The 21,831-nt window shown below is 37.4% G+C and overlaps 1 protein-coding gene across 1 annotated transcript; it reads right to left on the reverse strand.

The window, feature by feature from the left end:
* Positions 1–178: 178 nt before the first annotated feature.
* LOC113356894 (phosphatidylinositol 3,4,5-trisphosphate 3-phosphatase and protein-tyrosine-phosphatase PTEN2A-like) lies at positions 179–4,985 on the reverse strand. Its single transcript, XM_026600129.1, has 13 exons — positions 4,832–4,985; positions 3,784–4,256; positions 3,282–3,383; positions 3,085–3,141; positions 2,628–2,693; positions 2,079–2,255; positions 1,892–1,978; positions 1,711–1,775; positions 1,555–1,631; positions 1,434–1,480; positions 1,198–1,328; positions 968–1,037; positions 179–857 (listed from the first exon to the last, which is right to left on the reverse strand). Exons 2-13 carry the CDS (start codon positions 4,183–4,185, stop codon positions 327–329), a joined length of 1,812 nt encoding a protein of 603 aa, XP_026455914.1. The 5' UTR covers positions 4,186–4,256; positions 4,832–4,985; the 3' UTR covers positions 179–326.
* Positions 4,986–21,831: the final 16,846 nt, after the last annotated feature.

The following is a 21,831-nucleotide window of genomic DNA, read 5'->3' on the forward strand; positions in this document are numbered from 1 at the left end:
CATGCAGTCTGTATCTAGATTTCAAAAATCCTCCCACCCCTATTGAAATGAAATGGCCAAAACAGCAGTTGGCGTGACATTGGGTAGGTTTCGAATCATATGTATCTGTTTCACAGGCCACATCTAGGATAAATACATGTAAGAGAAGTAGGTTTATCTCCAGGAGGACCAGGGAGCATTTTTACCATATGGTATGGAAAAGTAAGTGTGAATATCACAGGCACAATTTCCATTGAACACCAGCTGCATACATAAGTTCTTGATGAACTTCTTATGATCATTTATGTACAAACAAACAATCTGAATAGTAGAAAACATTCACCACCTCAGTCGCTTTCATAATCGTCCTCATCACCAAAGCTGAAAACAGAAGTATCTGCTGCAATTGCCTTGAAGTCACTTATCCCTTCTGTTGATGCCTCAACGCTTGTTGAGCCTTCTTCACTACTCTGACGTACAGTTGCAGCTGGGGTTTCTGGGGATCCATTGCTTTTCAATGAAACTTGTTCAGTTTTATGTGATATGCTTGCCACTTCCTCAACAGCTGAGCTTGGTTTGGAATCTGCAGTAAGACCAGTAGCTGCAGCTTCCTTGGAAGCAACTTGAGCTTGTCTATTTGCATGACCAGTTTCTTCTGTCTCACCATCTGAGAATACATCATCCTTATCAGTGCTACTGATGCTTTTACTCATATCTGGTATTGTAGCTTCCCGATCATCAATGTTGGCAGGAATACTAGCTGAACTTCCTCCCATTCCCTTGTTGGTGTCATCAGCAGTAGTGGGGGTTGTTTGAATACTATCATCACAGTTTACCAGCACAACCTCAAGCAGAATTCCTGGGGAAGGCAGTTTTCTCTACAGAACAAAATCCATACACCATACTTAACAGTTGACACCAAACAAAAGGAGGAAGTTTTGTGAAAGAAAAAAAAAAGCATGAGAGAGAGTTACAGCTAGAGCATTACCTTGTTAAATCCATCAAGATCCGAGGTGTTTAAGATTTTTCTATTTTCTATCATTGTCGTATTCAACCAACTGTTAAAAGGGGAAGGGAGAAAATATATTGATTAGCTAGAATCACTCATTTCAGGAAATAAACTATGACAGTGACAAAGGACAAACAAAAATGCAGCAAAAGTGCATAGTGTAGGAGTTAAACCGCCAGTACATCAACAATATGAATAATTTTACATACCAGTAGAAATCCCCTTGGCGATCATGGAATTCGATTTTGAAATCGCCAGCCAACTCTGTTAGACCAGGCTCCCCTGGTAGAGCAAAAACCATGACGCCTTTCCTTGGAGCACTAAACCACAAATCTTCTGGCTGCAAAAATGAAACATAGCATATCCATGAAGCAGACTACAACACACCCGTCTGGACATTTAGAAATGAAAAGTTAAGAAATTCAATGACAGTTAGAAGGTGTACCATCAAATCCTTGGTTCTATGGTGCTTCTTCGTAGACAAAAGAACACCTGTGAGTAGGAATAACATCAGTCATATCAAAAGAACGTACAAGAATGCTAATGGAAAGAGCTTCACAGCTTACCATTATGATCAGAAACAGTAATGGAGGGTCTTATCCAGTAAGGACACCTGTGAAGCCGAAATCCCCTAAGCATGCATCTGCACAGAAAGAACTGTCAGTAATGTCGCTGGCATATTGACATTTAGTTTAGACCATGAAACATTATAGATTTCCTACCTGCGTCCAGGCTGATTTTCTCCATTGAAATATGTTAAGATGCGGTCGAAGTATTTGACATACCTCTAGAAGAAACAGAAGCCAAGATCCTTGTAAGACAAATATGAAAGTATATGTACGTCTGAGAGATTTTTCTAATATTCTAGTTGTTAGTAATAATTATCTTGATAAATATACTGACAATCTGACTCGGAAGAACAAGTCCTTTGCCGTCCACACATCTTTTCTGGTTGTAGTAGTCCATTGATTCCTCGGCTGTTGGAAAGAACTGCAAGATTACATGATTCAGATCAAAACATAGTAAGTAAGAGAATGACTATAGACAAAAGAAAATTTAATGAGAATTAAGACCAGAAGCATCAGATAACCTTCAGGTATAGAAGAAGGCTAGAGATCATCAATCCTGTCCTTGCCATGCCAGCTTTACAATGAACAACAACCACATTTTCTAAGTCTTCTTTTAACCATGAATATGCACTTTGACAAAATGATGTAATGAGTTGAATTGGAGGGCAGTTATGGTCATCAAATGGGAAACAAGCAACCTATGGACCAGTAAGACATCATAGACAATTAGAAGCAACATGAGAAAGGAGTAGAGCAACTATTCTGCAGTAGCGTGGTAAATCAAAAGATCAGAGTCAGGAAGACTGGTCCGTATAGCCTCCCTCGGATAGTAAAGTCCACAAAAAAGAGCAAATGTTTGTGCTTTTTCAAAATAGCTGTTCCAGAATGCCAATTGAGTATCTCGTGAACATTGGAAAAAACCAACAGGTTTGGTAATGGGAAAGATTGTAACCCATGGTTTATGCTTTAAATGAACCCTAAAAGAATAAAAAACCTAAGACAGTTGGTTCTTCAAATACAACGAGAAAAAGAGAGGGAAAAAGAAAGAGACTGAAAGAAAAATAACACACCTTTCCCTCAAATAATGAAGCATCATACAGCCTTTCTGAACAAAGATTATATACCTTGTACTTGTCCTGTGAATGAAGTTTGATTAAGCACTTTTTAGCCATAATAAATATATCAATGCAAAACATGTGTTTTATAGAGCGTAAGAGAATCCTAAGTGTGAGTCTGTGAACAGCTGAGAAGCATTTGAGGGAGTATTACTACTTTCCAAAAGTACGATGAGGGGTGAAGGTGACAATATATTGGGTCTCAAGGTATCTTAACACCTCATACCGTGTCCACATTAATGTAGATTGACGTCTATGTTGAACAGAAACAAGACAAAAAAGCAGCAGTAACTACTAAATTTCACATTGAAGCACCACTGGACTGGCATCAGATAATTGCGGAGTGTCAATCTACTAGAGCCTCAAGGATACAGTTATACTTGAGCCCTGAAAATAGTGATCGCATTTTCACCTTGTGATGAGTTTCAAAAAACTTCATTACTTCTTCCATGTGGTTCCTGTAGAATCCCTGCATAACATTTCTCAATTAAGCAATAAGGAAAAGCTGATGCAGTCAAAATGGATGGACATAACTCTGATCAAATTTTTTACTTTTTTTTTCTTTTTTTTTGGTATGATAAACAAGTTCAATATATTTGAGTGACTCACCTCAACATATCCAAAAAACCCAGAGCTCATATCACCAGCAGGAAACCCCATAGCAATAATATTTTCAGTGATATACGTCATATCCAAATCAAACTCTCCTTCCTGGATAAGATTGATAAAAGGTACTCGTTATAGACAAATAAATGGCTAAAGAACTTATTGCAAAACAAGGAAATACTGGAAAAGTAACTGGAAGCGGAACTGTTACAGGTAGTTGTTTGCTTCAAACCACAAAACAACATTAATGGAGAATAGCTCCACCTATCACTTGTTTCCAATCCCAAATTAATTTAGTAGTTCCCTGTTTCCAGTTTAAAAGTGGGATCCCCAGCAGAGTAGAAAGGGAAGCACTAATCACAAATATAAGGCTCATATCCATTCATGGCTATGCAAAAATAAGTGGATTGTTGTATCAGCTGATACGAGAAGTCCCATATTCTGTTATACTAGATAAGGAAGAAGTTAGGAAAAGGTTCGCCATCATGCTGACTTAATGGGTTACCTGATACCTTCTTTTGTTTTGTGAGACCATATGGCGAGCCTTGACCTGGACAGCCTTCACCGTACTCTTGGATGAGTCAACAAAACCTTTTGCAAGGGACTCAAAAACTCCAGGTTGTGCATTTGATGAGGTTCCCTCAGTTTCATCTGGAACAGCAGCTTTTGGAGATGATCTCAAGCCCAACCCACTGGTAAGACGTGCAAGAGTTGCCTTTGCAGAGCTTGTCTGTGAACCTTCCGGAGCCTCCGGCGAAGGCTGTTGGATTTTTAAGCTTTTTGCCCAAGATGATAGGCCAGAAGCAGATAATATGGATGGTCCTTCACGTGGAGAACTATCTTGCCTGGGAGCAAGAGGAACTTGAGCACCAGGAGCTCTTACAGCAGGCGAAGAATCCGATTCCATCTTTTATACACACCTAACTTGTCTCAATAATGCAACTAGATGTCCAACTATTCAGCATGTAATATTCGTATCTGCAAGTACAGTATAAACCATTCAAAAACAAAGTATTCCTCCTGAAACCAGAACTCTTCGATTTCAATCGTGTTTTTTTTTATTTTCTGTTTAATGTTTTCTATTTCCATCCTCAATGGCATATGCAACTAATAGAACGACAAAACAATGATAAATATATCAAAAGACACATATTTAAAGTAATAACAACTCTATGCCTGTTCAGAATTCCATTACCTAAAGATAAACACTAACACCAACTGTAAATTTCTACCAGAAACAAGCAATTGAACTTCATACCTAACAACACACCAAGTCACAAGAATTTCAACAAAAATCCTAAACGAAGGAGTATAATTCTACCAGAAACCAGCAATTGAACTTCATACCTAATATCACACCAAGTCACAAGAATTTCGACAAAATTCCTAAACAAAGGAGTATAATCGAGAGTTACCAAATTTCAACATCATGAATTAATCACAAAAAGTTTCAATAATATACTTTCAAGACCGAATTTGACAGAGAAATGGAAGAGCTAATGGAATTTGTTTCAAGATTTTTCTAGGGTTTCGAGCTATGTAGAAATGATTACCTCGTGTGACGAAAGAAGAGGTTTCTCGTGCTTGGCTTTGATTTGCATAACAAAATTTCTCAGAGTTTTTCCTTTTTTTTTGGTTTTACAAGCGTCACCTAATGTACTGATCCGTCAACGCGTCATACTTCGAAGAAACAATCCAACTACTGAATTGGAGTTTACACCTTATAGTTTACACCCTTCGTAGCTTGTCATTTTCTTTAGATGTAGATATTTACACAATTACACCCTGGTATATTCTTCTGGCGATCGAACGCTGGTCCCTACCGACACGCCAGTATTGGTGCCGTGTTCGCATCTGACGCGCGTCAGATGCAGAACGTGTATGGGACACAGACACGTCGCAGTGTAAAAATTTACACTCTATTTTACTAATTGGGTAATCTAGTATGTCACGGAAATCAGTATAGTGGTTAATTTTTTACATGTCGACTAACCTATCAGCATAAAATTGAGTTTTTTTCGTATAATTGTGTGATTAATGTATTTGATATACCATAACACTATGATTTTAGTATAAAAAAATTATTTAATTAGTATATATACAAACATGTTCGTGTCTTGATGATTTTGTGTTTTGGCGATCCTTGTGTTCGTGTCGTGTCGTGTCCGTGTATCGTGTCCGTGTCAGTGCTTCCCAGCTGGTAGCTCAAAATAATGTTGATGATGCTGCTCATTTTGCTTTGCTAATATCAGTGTGCGGTAAAAACCTCAACGTATAGGCGGTTATTTGATAAATGTACCTCAAGAAAGTCTATGGATATACATTTCTTTAAAAAATGATCATCATCAATTGTTATCTTATCGAGTGGGACAAATCTTAAACGTAGAAAAATATTTGTATCCAGAAGAATATTAGACTCTCAAATGTTGCCTCGTTAAAACCTTTTTCGGAAAATTTCAGAGGAATAAAAACCAGGACGAAGGAAAATGAGTACAACATTTCGAAATGTGGATAACAATGAACTTGCATGCCTCGAGGAAAACCCAGTGGGAAAAAACCTTAACTAAGGAAAAAGGGTACAACATAGAAATTCAAAGTGTCCAGTATCCATAGTCTTACATGACTTTACTCCCCTGATGAGTAGCCTCATCGATTGACATTGTGCTCGACAAAATACTGCATATAGATCACAAACCATCTTTTAATGTATTAAACAACTTTCTTTACCCGATAAACTTGGTATGACTTTTCTCTGTGTAATTTCTCATTGATCGTCTATTCGTCTGATTGTATCATCTTTTCATTCTCAACTATCTTGGTTTCAACAATCATAACTGACCTCTACTAGATTTTTCTGAACAATCATAACCGATCGGAGGAAGAAAAAGTATCATTTATTATCAAACTCCTCGAGAAGAGAATTTTTAGGTGCTTTAACAGACTGCTAAAAAATCAAAAATCAACAATTAATAGTCTGATTAGTTTTTCTCTGTGGAAGACATTATGCGGTCTTTTATACAAAAGATCAGGATTAGCAGCTCAACGAAGATAAAGAACTTCTTTTGGACCAATGTCTTGATATTGATGTTAGGTAGAACCTGGATTACATGTTTACTAAAAACTAAATATCTGGTATTTATATCATATTTCAGTTGTTGCGGTAATTACACATCTTTGTTGTAATATTACCAACCACGAAGTGGTACATCTCTTTTGTTGATATGTAAACCGATCGATCAACATTAAAAGCAATAGATTGCATAAATGTTATTATATTAGCCTTTCCATTTTAAACATGTTTAAACCTTTAAAGTTGACGAAATTAATGGACTGTTAGCTACAATATTCAATCAACATATTAAAATTTTGTTTTAACGAGATTTTCATCTCGAACTTCTGTTTTGAGCATTTTTGCGCTCTGGGAGCTCTTAGGGAGTTCCAATCAAGTAGATGATGTTATATACATCAAATTTAGCAAGTGCACAGTTTATGGGCATATAAAATGGTTCACATATGACTGGTTCAGTAACATTCACTAAGACGATTGACCACATTCGTCCAGATTGCTTCAAACCACATAAGGCCCGATCTGCTGAGTACATATGACACGGTGTTTCAGCCGAGAACTGAATATCTTTAGGGATTTCCAGACATATATTTGTATTTAATTTTTCATACGGATGTTGAATAACCACATTTATTAGATGCACGTCGAGTCCTTTAGGTACTACAAGACTTAATCAACCACCGAGAAGGTAGTTGCATCCAATACAAGGAATATGCTTCATAGTAATCCATCTCAAGTTTATGTTAAAGGATTTGTGCCATTAGGTGACTTTACTTTTCTCACTATGCAAAAACACTCGCAATAAGGCTTACATTTTTGGATGTCGGTACTGCAAGCACCCAATTAGTGTCTAATCAGAAGAAGCTCGCGTTAGAGTATTCAGGGTTGCAGAAGTTTGCGAGAAACTATTATTCTGCGTGAATCACTCCATAAACAATCATTCATTTGTACATTCATAATAAAGTGTGGTTTAACACCACCATCATTTATGGAAACATTAGTGGATACTTAGAATGTGTCACTAACAATCATTGCATTACAATCACAAATTTCTTTATTGCATGTACGCTTTGTGGAGATCCCTAGTTTTGAGGTTCCAAAGCCTTTGTGGAGACGTTCTCTTGTAATGATGAATATGCTCAGAGAAATCAGATATTTCTTTGATGGTCTCTTCAAGAACTCCACCTTTCAATGGTTGTGATTAGTTCTCCATCCTTATGAAAAGTAAATATTTTGAATCAACTAATCATCCATGCTCAAGGTGTGTTTTAAAGTAACACACTTATTACTACATTCATTTTTTATACATAAGCAACTTGATTTTCAATGTTAAATATGTTAAATTTTCTACATATCATCGATTGGTACAAACACTAAGATGAGATAAATACGGTTTGCATTTGCATCTTTTTTCAGGCGGTAGCATTTCCTTCCCACAACAATGGAAAAACTTCCTCATCAAATTCGCAAATCTTCTAGTAGTTTTAGTAACATCAGTGGAATGTAACACGTCTCATGCAGAAACATGACAATGCTTTCATAAGTAATTAATAAGTTCAGAATGCTTTATAATAATAATTAATAAAACCAATCAATGAATGCACAAGAACTAAAAAAGTGGGGGTCTAACAACCACACCCAATATTTCACTTAGCACTTTGTATGGACTAACTCCAATATACTTTTTAAGAGAATCAACTAGTCAGTCAGACTCAATCTTAATAAAAGTACATCGAAGATTTATATCTCACTTTCTTGATTCAATATTTACTCAAGCAAATAGAAATCTGCGAGTCTAATTGAATACAAGAGAAACTACTTGAACGGTACCTGATCCCAGCAGGATACTACGCACTTGATTCCCTTAGCTGATCTCACCCACAACTAAGAGTTGCTACGACCCAAAGTCGACGACTTTAATAAACAAATCTGTATCACACAGAAAAGTCTACGGTAATAGATAAATTTGTCTCCCACGGAAATACCTACGAGTTTTTGTTCCGTCTTTTGATAAATCAAGGTGAATATGAACCAATTGATAACCCGGACTTATATTCCCGAAGAACGGCCTAGAATTATCAATCACCTCACAATAATCTTAATCGAATAGCGAAAGAAGATATTACGGAATCACAAACGATGAGACGAAGGTGTTTGCGACTTCTTTTATATCTTGCCTATCGGAGAAATCAATGTCAAGACAATCTTACGATTGTACTCAAATACGATAGAAACATCAAGATCAGATCATGCAGCTACAGAAAAATAGTTGGGTCTGGCTTCACAATCCCAATGAAGTCTTCAAGTCGTTAACCTACAGGATCTCGAGAAGAAACCTAAGGTTAAAGGAGAATCGACTCTAGCTAATACAACTAGTATCACACAGAAGGTGTGGGGATTAGGTTTCCCAGTTGTTAGAGTTCTCCTTTATATAGACTTTCAAATCAGGGTTTGCAATTAATGTTAGCTTAGTAACAAACCATTCAATATTCACCGTTAGATGAAACCTTATTAGATTCAAGCTTATATCTTTCAACCGTTAGATCGAACTTAGCTTGTTACACACAAATGAAATGCACGTTTATTTAGGTTTGTGTAACCGTACCCAAACATGTACACTTAGTTGGTTCAACAGTAGTTAACCAAATGGTTATCCATATGAGCACTTCCATATCAACCATATTCTTCTTCACCACAACTAGTTCAAATGACTCAAATGAACTAGTTAGAGAGTTGTTCAATTGCTTAGATCTTATAGAAGTATACAAGACACAATCGAAGCAAAAACTATTTGATTCACTCGAATCAATTCATGAACTTTATAGTCACGGTTGGAAAATATGCATTCCTTAGTTTATATAAGTTTCAGTTCACAAATAATCATTTTTAGAAAATAACCAACCTAAGTACGCGAACTTAATTACCCGGAATGAGTTTGTTTTCAGTTCACAAACTCCAGCAGATTTTCACAAGACGTGAACTTCCGATGGGGCGCGTACTGGTACGCGGACTTTAGTTCCGGTTTTCCCGAGAAACAAAATACACATACTTTAGTTCAAGGAATAAGGACTTACACACATATGTGTTACCACATAATGTTTATATCCTTCCAAGGTTATATATTGTAAACTCTCATTTCAATCATTGAAACATTCTTAGAGGACGTTATATGATTGTTATTCACAAACCATTTTTCGTCAAAGACATTTTCAAGTAATTGAAACTTAATATGACTTCCGTCATTAGTAAAGATGAACTTGGCCAAAGCGAAAGCTTACCAACACATATTTGGAGAAATAGATACGCGAGATAAACTCGGCTCGAAATAGCAAATGTGTATTATCAAATTTATATAGCAATACGACTTGTGTCTCAAGATAGGTGATAGAGTAGATAGACTTTTGAGTGATAGATAAGTTCAAGTCTCCACATACCTTTTAGTTGATGAAGTTCCACAAGTTCCTTGATTAGTTCTTCGTTTGTATGATGATCGTCATGGAGTCTTGAGCTCAACTACACTTTTTATCCTAGTCCGAGACTTCGCTATAAGTATACTAGAAATCAAGACTTATAGTTTTGATCACTAACATTGACAAACATGCTTGAGATAGCAACGTAGGCGAGTTCGACCGAGCAGTGCTCTAACAATCTCCCCCTTTGTCAATTTTAGTGACAAAGCTATCAATACATACGGAATACAAAATAAATAAATAAACTTTGTAGCTTCTCTTCCACATGTCTGATCTCCTTGGTTCTTCAACATTACTCGAAATATTCGTCACTTCGAAGTACTCCAATGATTCCAAAGGTTGTAAGTTGGATCATCATCGTTGAAAATCCGTAGTTATAACAATGAGAAAACAAGAATTCTCAATCATTGTTAACAGTGTCATAGTATTATTACACAACATCAAAGTTCAATTGTATCACAACTTCGACAATAATACTATGGTGATATGTATCACTCCCTCTTAGTCAATACTCCATCTCACATGGAAATCACTCCCCCTTACATAATGATCCGAAAACCATATGTATTTGTAGTGTGAACTACACATTAATGCTCCCCCTTTTTGTCAATAAATTTGGCAAAGGTACGAAAACTAGTGGGATCCTAATGAAATTTCCATAGAGACATTTCATGACCAAAAGAAAGCACATATCAACTTTTTAGATGCAATCATATAGCCGAAGCTAAATGCTTTCATCAAGGGGTTTATAAAGATACAAGATAACTCCTATAATATTCTGCAACCGCACTCCCCACAAAGATTTGGCAATTAAGCACAAGTTCAATTAAGAACTCTCCCCCATAATATGTCATTCTCGAAAGAACAACAAGAGCGACCTTACTTTCACAAGAAAAGAAGGATTTCTTTGGACATAACAAATTACATACTAATATGAATTTGAATCCAAAAAATGCTCAATTAAATTAACCACAAGAAAATCCATATTTAATTTAATCGGAAATGCTTAATATAAAAGAACTTATGGAGACACACAATATATGCATAAAAATATGGATCAGGGAAGATCAATACTGTTGAATAAACAAGGATTCATTCTATTTTCCATCACTATTTGCACAATGACATACAATAGACATAATCCTCGTAAACAAAAGTTTTATCCTTTCTTCCATCAAAATATGACATAAAGGGCTTTAACTTTTGTAATGTCAAAAAGTTCATTCATTCTTTTATCAATACATGCATATCGACATACAAAAGACTTAAATTTTGACAAAGTATGGGACAATCATAGTTCATGGACGCAAACACACATATCCCATAACATATTGCAATATATAAAACCATAAAGATTAATATTGCAAAAATCATCTTCCAAACAATTTTAGAATTTAAACAAATAAACCTAAAACGATGAAGATGAAAACGTTGGACATAGCTATGTGTAATCACAGTAATAGTTATTTCAAACTCTAGTTATTCTTCCTAAAACACAAGAAATAAAATTCTCATAAGAAGATTTACTAGACAAAATAACATCAACAAGCTCAAGAACAAGGACAGACACTTATTCCATCAAAACCGAACACGAACTGAAATCAAATAGACGTTTCGGAATCCTTGCGATTCTTGAGGTCTTTGAGCTTGTGATTGACAACATCTACTGCTTCTTCAGAGAAGATATCCTCATTGAGAAGATCTTTAACATGTATCTTTATGATACCAAGGGTCAGAAGTAACCTTTTTCAACTCAGTTCTTAACACATCAAGACTCTTCAAAGTATCAACGAGCTGCAGTTTTGCTTCCTCAAAATATTTAAGAAATTCATGAATCACTTCAGCAGAAACCATATCCTCATTCTCAACATCCTGATGTGTATAGGCATAATAACATGAGGCATTAGGATGATCATCTTCTACTAGGGTTCTTTTCTTCCTTCCCTTGGACTCGAAACCAATACCTTTGTCAAGAAACCCTTTTGCAAAACCACTAGAGTTAGAAGAAGACATTCTTGACAAACCACAAAAAAAAATCCCAGAGGATGCGTACGAGACTCAAGGGTTTCGGTATTTAAATGGTTTCTTTGGGAAGGTAAATTTTAGGGTTTCTAAAAATTGATTCGTGACAGTAACATGGGTACTCGTACGAACACAATCTTGACCCAACAACAAAGGTACGCAACCGGTCGATTTTTTTTTTCGACAAGACAAAATTTCTGCTATGTGAAAATTATCACAAGATTTTTGGCTCAATAAATTTTATATCTCCATAGAGAAATAATCTAGTGCACATAACAAAGTTGCAACAAAAACAAAAGAAGAACAACATCAAACACAACCAAAACTTTAAGCAAAGTTGTATGCATACAATAGTTTAGCTATGGACGATAAGAAAATAGCTCAACTAAACAGAAAGCAATTTTTCCAACAGTATACCTGATTATTAACACATCTTACTCAACATGATTTTTATGAGTAAGTTTTCAATCCTTGTGATTAATTGACACAAGTATGAGCTTTAAGCTCATTAAATGAACTGTGTTTAAGGTTGGGTCTCTTTTTCCTTTCGAATCTAGGAAATAATTCTTTTTGATGTGAGAAATTATCATAAAACTTATTGTCATCAAAATACGAGACATAGTTTGAGTTCTTACCAGACGAATTTTGACTTGATGAGGTTGACAACTTGTTGACAATTTCTTTATAGCCTTCAATTATCTCCTTCAGGTTATTTCTCATATCATCATTTTTGCTCATTTCTCCTGGAATTTTGTTCACATCAACGGTAACGTTATCTCCTCTTTTAGCAGAAGAAAGGACTTGATATTTCCTTAGACGATTTTTGTTAAGACGTCTGTTCTGGTTCTGAGTATTCGAGGAACTCATTAAACTGACTTTCCTGGTAGCATACACAGGGTAAGTACGAAAACCAATTGGTTTAGACATACGAATGTCAGTTACACCTTTGAGAATTAAGTCTAAGGTGTGTTGAAGTTGAACAAAGGAATTTTTATTCAACCTAGAGTTTCCCTTTTGTTTAACAGAACCTTTTGCCTTGCAAAAAAAACATACTTTCTGATCACAAGAGTGATTAGATACTGCAGTCTTAACAACCTCGTTTGGATACCTTCCATGTGATGTGGAACAACCTTGATTAGAGGAGGTGACTAACACATCTTTTCCAATAGGAAGGAATTCTGGTTTTAATTCTAGAACTGGAACTCCTTCAGTTGCGTAGAAGTACATGGAAATATTAGACTGCTTAGAGCATCCTTGAATTGAGAGTTTACTCAAGCGATGTTCAATTTCCAAAGCATCCTTTTTGAGGCTCGCCTCGAGTAACATACATGAAGAATGATCTTCGGTACTTTCTTTGGATTTACGGTCTCTTATTACACCAAGAAGAACATTGACATGATTTTTCAACCGATTAAATCTATCAGCTTGGATTCTAACAATATTTAGAATCAGTTCACCCTCTTCATATGTTTCCCTTTCATTAATAGAGATCGACTCGTTTGAAGGTTAATCGGAATAACACACGTCAGTGTCTGTCTGTCTCGTTCGAACACTAGGTTCGTCTATGTTTGAGATTGACGAATCTTTCCCTTTAATAGATACAGTCGAGACGGAACTTTTATTTCAAGTGATGCTTTTATCATAGATAGTACTCTTGTCCATAGAATCAGATCGCTATAAACACAGACTTATAAGGTCTTTAAACGTGTTTGCCTGCTCTGATACCAATTGAGAAAATGGGGGTCTAACGACCACACCCAATATTTCGCTTAGCAATCTGTATGGACTAACTCCAATATACTTTTTAATCAACTAGTCAATCAGACTCAATCTTAATAAGAGTACATCGAAAATTTATATCTCACTTTGTCGATTCAATACTTACTCAAGCAAATAGAAATCTGCGAGTCTAATTGAATACAAGAGAAACTACTTGAACGGTACCAAAGACCAATATTCAAGGACCGATCAATTTCAATCAAAAACCAAAGGTTGGATTTCCCAATTGATTGATTCAACGCACAACTTGTGATATTTCAATTATATAACAAAATATAATGCGGAAAAGAAATAACATAGACACCAAAAGTTTTTTTAACGAGGAAACCGCAAATTCAGAAAAACCCAGGGACCTAGTCCAGATTAAACACACACTGTATTAAGCCGCTACAGACACTAGCCTACTACACAATAACTTCGGTCTAGACTGTAGTTGAACCCTAATCAATCTCACACTCATCCAAGGTACAGTTGCGCTCCTTACGTCTCTGATCCCAGCAGGATACTACGCGCTTGATTCCCTTAGCTGATCTCACCCACAACTAAGAGTTGCTACGCCCCAAAGTCGAAGACTTTAATAAACAAATCTGTATCACACAGAAAAGTCTACGGTAATAGATAAATCTCTCCCCACAGAAATACCTACGAGTTTTTGTTCCGTCTTTTGATAAATCAAGGTGAACATGAACCAATTAATAACCCGGACTTATATTCTCGAAGAACAGCCTAGAATTATCAATCACCTCACAATAATCTTAATCCACTAGCGGAAAAAGATATTACGGAATCACAAACGATGAGACGAAGGTGTTTGTGACTTCTTTTATATCTTGCCTATCGGAGAAATTAATCTCAAGCCAATCTTACGATCGTACTCAAATACGATAGAAACAGCAAGATCGGATCACACAACTACAGAGAAAATAGTTGGGTCTGGCTTCACAATCTCAATGAAGTCTTCAAGTCGTTAACCTACAGGGTCTCGAGAAGAAACCTAAGGTTAAAGGAGAATCGACTCTATCTAATACAACTAGTATCACACAGAAGGTGTGGGGATCAGGTTTCCCAGTTGCTAGAGTTCTCCTTTATATAGACTTTCAAATCAGGGTTTGCAATCAATGTTAGCTTAGTAACAAACCATTCAATATTCACCGTTAGATGAAAACCTGATTAGATTCAAGCTAATATCTTTCATCTGTTAGATCGAACTTAGATTGTCACACACAAATGAAATGCACGTTTATTTAGGTTTGTGTAACCGTACCCAAACATGTACACTTAGTTGGTTCAACAGTAGTTAACCAAATGGTTAGCCATATGAGCACTTCCATATCAACCATATTCTTCTTTACCACAACTAGTTCAAATGACTCAAATGAACTAGTTAGAGAGTTGTTCAATTGCTTAGATCTTATAGAAGTATACAAGACACAATCGAAGCAAAAACGATTTGATTCACTCGAATCAATTCATGAACTTTATAGCCACGGTTTGCAAATATACATTCCTTAGTTTATATAAGTTTCAGTTCACGAATAATCGTTTTTAGAAAATAACCAACCTAAGTACGCGGACTTAAGTACCCGGAATGAGTTTGTTTTCTGTTCACAAACTCCTGCAGATTTTCACGGGACGTGAACTTCCGATGGTGCGCGTACTGGTACGCGGACCTTAGTTCTGGTTTTCCTGCGCAGCAAAGTACGCATACTTTGGTTCAAGGAATAAGGACTTACACACATGTGTTACCACACAATGTTTGTATCCTTCCAAGGTTATATATTCTAAACTCTCATTTCAATTATTGAAACATTCTTAGAGGACGTTATATGATTGTTATTCACAAACTATTTTTCGTCAAAGCCATTTTCAAGTAATTGAAACTTAATATGACTTCCGTCATTAGTAAAGATGAACTTGGCCAAAGCGAAAGCTTGCCAACACATATTTCGAGAAATAGATACGCGAGATAAACTCGGCTCAAAATAGCAAATGTGTATAATCAAAGTCTATATAGCAATACGACTTTTGTCTCAAGATAGGAGATAGAGTAGATAGACTTTTGAGTGATAGATAAGTTCAAGTCTCCACATACCTTTTAGTCGATAAAGTTCCACAAGTTCCTTGAGTAGTTCTTCGTCTTTGTATGATGATCGCCATGGAGTCTTGAGCTCAGCTACACTTTCTACCCTAGTCCGAGACTTAGCTCTAAGTAGACTAGAAATCAAGACTTATAGTTTTGATCACTAACATTGACAAACATGCTTGAGATAGCAACGCATGCGAGTTCGACCGAGCAGTGCTCTACCAAAAATAATAAAATACTCACCATCAATGCCAAAATCATTATCAAGATGATACAACATTAATAACTGGAAAACAAGAGATCCATTCAAAATCTGTATAACTATAGATACACAGTTATTACCCATATGATATATCGAGTTACCTAAGACTACAAGACTATATACTTCTATTAACCCGGTTAGTGTCTATATAAACCCAGTGTCAAAAATGTGTTTTACAACAAGCAAACTTAATTTTGTTAAGCATCGATTTTATAACCGATGCTAAGACTACGGTCTTAAAAGCTTATTTAAGTGAAAAAATAACTCAATATTGACTGAGGTCCATATCTGTCAACCATATAACCTTTATCAATAGTTCATTTGTACAGGTGTAAATTTATCTATAATGATTCCAGTAGCTACTTTGAATATTATTGACAACCAGTTAACAATCATTTAATATATATCTTTCATTATTGTCTAGAGTACGAGGATATTATAATCCATTGGTACTAAATTACAATATGCAGATATTCTCGTACATAAGATATCAACGCAAATATTACGGATATGCTCCTCGTCAAGAGATATCAATGTTATCTGATTTGGAATACCTCGTATTAGAGGTCTTCGTCTATGCTTGTAAACATATTTTCAGACGAAACAACACTGCGATTCCATGGCACGCCTTGCAAGGACTGTATTTATGCCAAATCTATCGAGCGTACTCTTGTTAACTTTAGCAACAGAGTAATATCCAATACCTTAGGTACTTATTAGTGTGAGAATTTAGGTGAGACACACTTGGAATTAACCAATATCGTAGACGATTTCCCTTGCCCTCGGGCGGGAATATCTCATCAACAGAACTTCCAGTTTCGCGTTACTCTACCTATCAAGGTAGGAACTGGATGCTGAAAACAAAAATAACAAGCAACCCAAGAAAGATAACTGATCATTTTTTCTCTCTCATTTACTGTCCAACTGGAATAAATTTAAGAATTTATATTGGCATGTAAAATCCACAGTAAACTGTAAAATAAATTTTGTGAACATAAATATTATCTCGATATCAATTCCAGTCTTGCCAAGACGACCAATATATAATAACAATAATGAACGACACCTCAGGTGCACCTGACGTGTCTTTCATGCCACAACGATAGCAGAGCTCTACCAACCTCAAAGATGACTTATTCAACCAATTATTACGCCATTGTTCCGTATTTTTCGATTTCTAGTGGTACGATGCTTATCAGGTTCGTAAACGTGAAATCTATTGTTATTCTCATATTTAAATGGGCCTATGAAAATTGTATCTTCCTCATTTGTCATGTATACTTAATTGCTTAGGTACTAACGCAAACACAAATTTAATTCACTAAATTCATAATTTTAATTAAAATGGTTGTTGATGGTGGTTTTTAGCTTAGGGTTAAAATCGTAAAACCTTGCATCTGATGTGACGTCACTCTGTAAGGAAACAGTGGCGTGAGTGCTAACCTCTCCACCGACATATTTATTGAGCCGCGCAATATACTTACATGAAATTTATCCAGACTGGCGAATGTAGCAACCATCCCAAACGCTCTGTAAATTTCGGCACCTCGCGAATACAAGACTCACTGAGTACTTTCTTGTGCTATGTTCCCCGACATAACTCTTAATATCGGTATAGCATGACGGATTTATTTTCACTCGCAGCGGAGTAGCATGAACCTCCAAGTACCAAAGTTAAGGCCATCACACGGAATGCTCAGACGGAAAGCACATTGCATTCTGTAGATAAGTATTTTTGTAGCAGCATACAAAATCCAGCCAATTATTGTGATAACTCATAAACCCGACTAATTTGCAAAAATTAGGGTTTCGCGCCCCGCGTAGTACACTAGACCCCGCTGGTCGAAACTATGCTTAGCCAAACTAGGCGATTAAATCCGCCACATTGCACTGGAAGTGTGGCCACGCCCTAGCTTTCCGGCCCCACTTCCCATCGACCAATCAGGTCGCTCTAAAGCCGCCACACTCTCGCCAGAAGAGTAGCCACGCCTATGCTTGGCCGACCCTCTTTTAATCGACCAATCAGGTCGTATTAAACCCGCCACGCGCACTAAAGGGTAGCCACTCCCATGCTTGGCCGGAACCCTACTTTCATTGTTCAATTAGGTTGCTCCAAACCTGCCGCAGCCTTAAAATAGGCAGAAATTGTGTCAAGAGGTTTCCACACCAAGTTGGCTTCCCAAAACGCGTCAACATGCCAAACGCACATGCCACACGCGCATCCCAAAACACGGCAAACATGGCCACTCACCACATGTGACATGCCATATAGGCTAATTAGGGTTTCGACAAGCCAAACCCTAATTTAGGCAAGATTTCCACACCAACGTGCCAAAATTTCAGTGGACATGGATACGCCAGGCGCATCCATGCCAGCCATGCCGCAATGCCGCTAACGCGAGTTAAACGCGCCACTGCCAACTAAAGGTATCCATGATCGACGGCTACCTTTCCTCCTGAGATGCAATCTCAGCCATTCAAGTTCGCCACCAAACTAACAGGCTTGTGGCAACTTTTAAGCAACCATGCCGCCAAATCCTAAACTTTGGCCACGGCATCAAATCCCAGTTTGGCCATGACACCTAATTTCGGCCACAGTGCTAAACCCTAATTTCGGCCACAATGTCAAACCATAACTTCGGCCGCAGTGTCAAACCCTAAATTAGTCACGACACCCAATCCTAACTTTGGCCATCCCACCATGCCACAGGCGCGACTATGCCACAGGCGCGTTAAAGGCGCCACTGCCTACAGAAGGTAGCCATAATCGACGACTACCCTTCCTCCTGAGATGCAATCTCAGCCATCCAAGTTCTCCATCGAACTAATAGACTTGTGGCAACTTTCAGGCGACCAGCCGCCTAAATCCAGCGACCATGGCTACACCAGGCACCACTTGCACGAGTCATGCCAGCTATGCCGCAATGCCGCTAGCATGCCCTAAATGCCATTGCGCCATTATTATGCGCCAACATAAGGTAGCCATAATCGACGGCCATCATTCCTCATGAGATGCAATCTCAGCCATTCAAGTTCGCCACTGAACTGATAGACTTGTGTCAAATTTTAGGCGACCAGCCGCCTAAACCCAATGGCCGTGGTTACGCCGAGCGCCACTTACACCACCGTGCCACTGACATGCACGAGCCATGCTGTAATGCCACTGGCGTACACCAAAACGCCATTGCGCCATTATCAGGCGCCAACATAAGGTAGCCACAATTAACGGCTACCCTCATTTTATAAGATGCGATCTCGGCCATCGAAGTTCGCCACTGAGCCGATGAGCTCGTGGCAAGTTTTATGCGACTAGCCAAAACGAGCCTAGCATCACATGCTATTTGCCTGCGGCAAGCCTCTCAATTTTAACTTGCCACACGTAGCAAAATGCTATATGTTTTCCACGGAAACACTCGAGACATCAAAACATGTCACAAACTGGGGGATACTCATCAGGGTATCGGTCTAACGGTTTACAGCGTGCGGCGTGCAATACGCCCCTTACAGGAAAGTGTCATAAAGCGGGGAGGTTAGTAATGGCAAGAAGTAATAATGTAAACGTATACTTCATTATGGAAACATAAATTCCAGGCGTTACCCGTTACTCCCTTCTTCCACCACTCAATCGTTTTCACTTCCTACGAGACCAAGGTACGTTTTGTTGCGACTTGTATAAATAGGTCTCACCTATTTTCCACCAAACAACAAGTTTTGGTCATGAGAACAATACCACATCCAGAAATCATCTGATAGCCTTTCCTTCAGCTAGCCAGTTTCAACTTTCTGATACAAGTCACAAAATACCCACACTTCCATAATCCACTATTATGGTCTCAACACTTTCTTCGCTTCCCTCTCTAAGACCAGCCCTTTTCCTTCACTTTGTGACCGAAGCAAGCCTGAAACGACCATTTCTTGGTTAGGTCAGGATTGTACAGATTTATCTCTCGAATCAAAAGTACTCCCGTGCAGTACATTGTTTAGGGTTTAGACTCGTTTCTCACCCACACACACGAAATTAGCGAAAACAGCAGAAACTGTTTTCACCCATAAACAATGGCTCAGGCGATGAGAAAACTAGTTATTATCCTTGAATACCATTTAAATAAATGCAACACTAATTATCGCTTGACGTTTCATATATACGTGGCTCAATCAAATTACACAGTTGTTGATGAGTACCAAAAATTTATTGCTTAAAGTGGAAAGTGGTGAAGTTGGCAGATGCTTGATGAAGCAAATCGTTTAAAACCTTTAAAAGATGCACTGCACGAGAGTGCTTTGAGTTCGAGAGATCAATTTGTAAGACTCTGGCCTAAATCAAGAAATGACTATTCCAGATTCAATTAGGTGACAAAGGAATAATAAGGGTCGATCTGTAGGGAGGAAAGCTGATAATGTATCGAGATCAATGGAAATTGATTGATGGATGATGTGTTGAATTGTTTTAAAGATGATTTTTCTATGTTAGATTGAGAGAAATATTTTGTGTGTAATTGATATGTTGTTGGATGACTGATGTCTGATAAGATGAATACATTTCTCGTTAAGTTGAATTGTTCATATCATAGGTCGCTATTTGTAGTAGAGGTAGTTAACGCATTGATCTCTAGTAGTAGTAAGTGGTGAAGGCTGGAGAGGAGTGAAAGAGTAGAGAAGTGGAAAATTATGGTTAAACCAGTTCAGCATTGTGAGGGAGACTTGGTTGATTATCAGACTACTATTCTGTTTACTCCTTTAAATGACAACATTACTTACCCACTTTCTCATCGTGGATGTACTGCTACATCGCACGTGTCGTAGGTCGTCAGACCAAAACCCTAGTTAATATCCCACATGTGACATGATTGATATCTCATGTGAAGTCTGCTTTGCATACGAGTATGTATTTGGTCAATCATTGACTTAGCTAGACCGCGAGTCTTAGCTTGATGAGTCAAGCATGGTTCTCGATTTTGAATGTGACATACTCTGTGACCCATTATTACGATGGATGAAGCATAAGGTATCGACTAAGACAACAATGATGCTTAGATGTTGAGTCTGATAGATTATTGATGATTGTGATGTATCATCATGTCAGCTGAGGCAACGATGTTATTCGAACGATTTGGATTCATGAACATAGCCTGATGAGATTGCTGGATTGATCATGGAACAATATACATTTTGATGTGTCAAGCATTTGACAAGAAATCATATGAAGATGAATAATGTTGAGTAACTATAGAATATTCATCCTCGATCCACCATGTCATGAGTAGTGCGAATAACAAAATAGAGATTATGATATTAAAATATTGATATTTTTCTTCTTTTTCGCATGACCTGAAGCGAAAACTGAGTGACGTGTCTGATTTCGACGTTTATCCGCGGACTTACTTTATGCATTCCCTTATCGACAAAATTCATTCTGGAGAAGCTTCTGCAATAAAGAACCCAGTGTTAAAGGCTGACTAGGGAAATGTTAGATTGTTAAGAAACAAATTACAAACCGAAACACGAAGATTGATGGTGTAGTTACAGGGGATCAATTCTCATCAGAGGTTATTACGGATAATACAACTGATTTCTGTTTCAAGCATGATGGGCGTGGGGAAGTCCCTAGTTCCGAAGTGGTTGTGGTTCATCGTCTGCTTTTATGGCTACGAAGGCATTTCTTGATGACGTTGTTGTCTTGCTCTCTATACTTCAGCAGAAGTCTGAGTCATCGTATAATTTAATACGTGAGTGTACTGCATCCTTTTATTATTGTTCCCTTTTTTATATATGTGTTACTATTATCGAAAATCGTCTGGTCGTTTATCGAAAATCGTCTGGTCGTTTTTGAAGGTGATAGTTGATCGTCTTCTTCTAGTCGTTTGCGATTA

Source organism: Papaver somniferum, chromosome 3, assembly GCF_003573695.1.
Source record: "Papaver somniferum cultivar HN1 chromosome 3, ASM357369v1, whole genome shotgun sequence".
Lineage (NCBI taxonomy): Eukaryota > Viridiplantae > Streptophyta > Magnoliopsida > Ranunculales > Papaveraceae > Papaver > Papaver somniferum.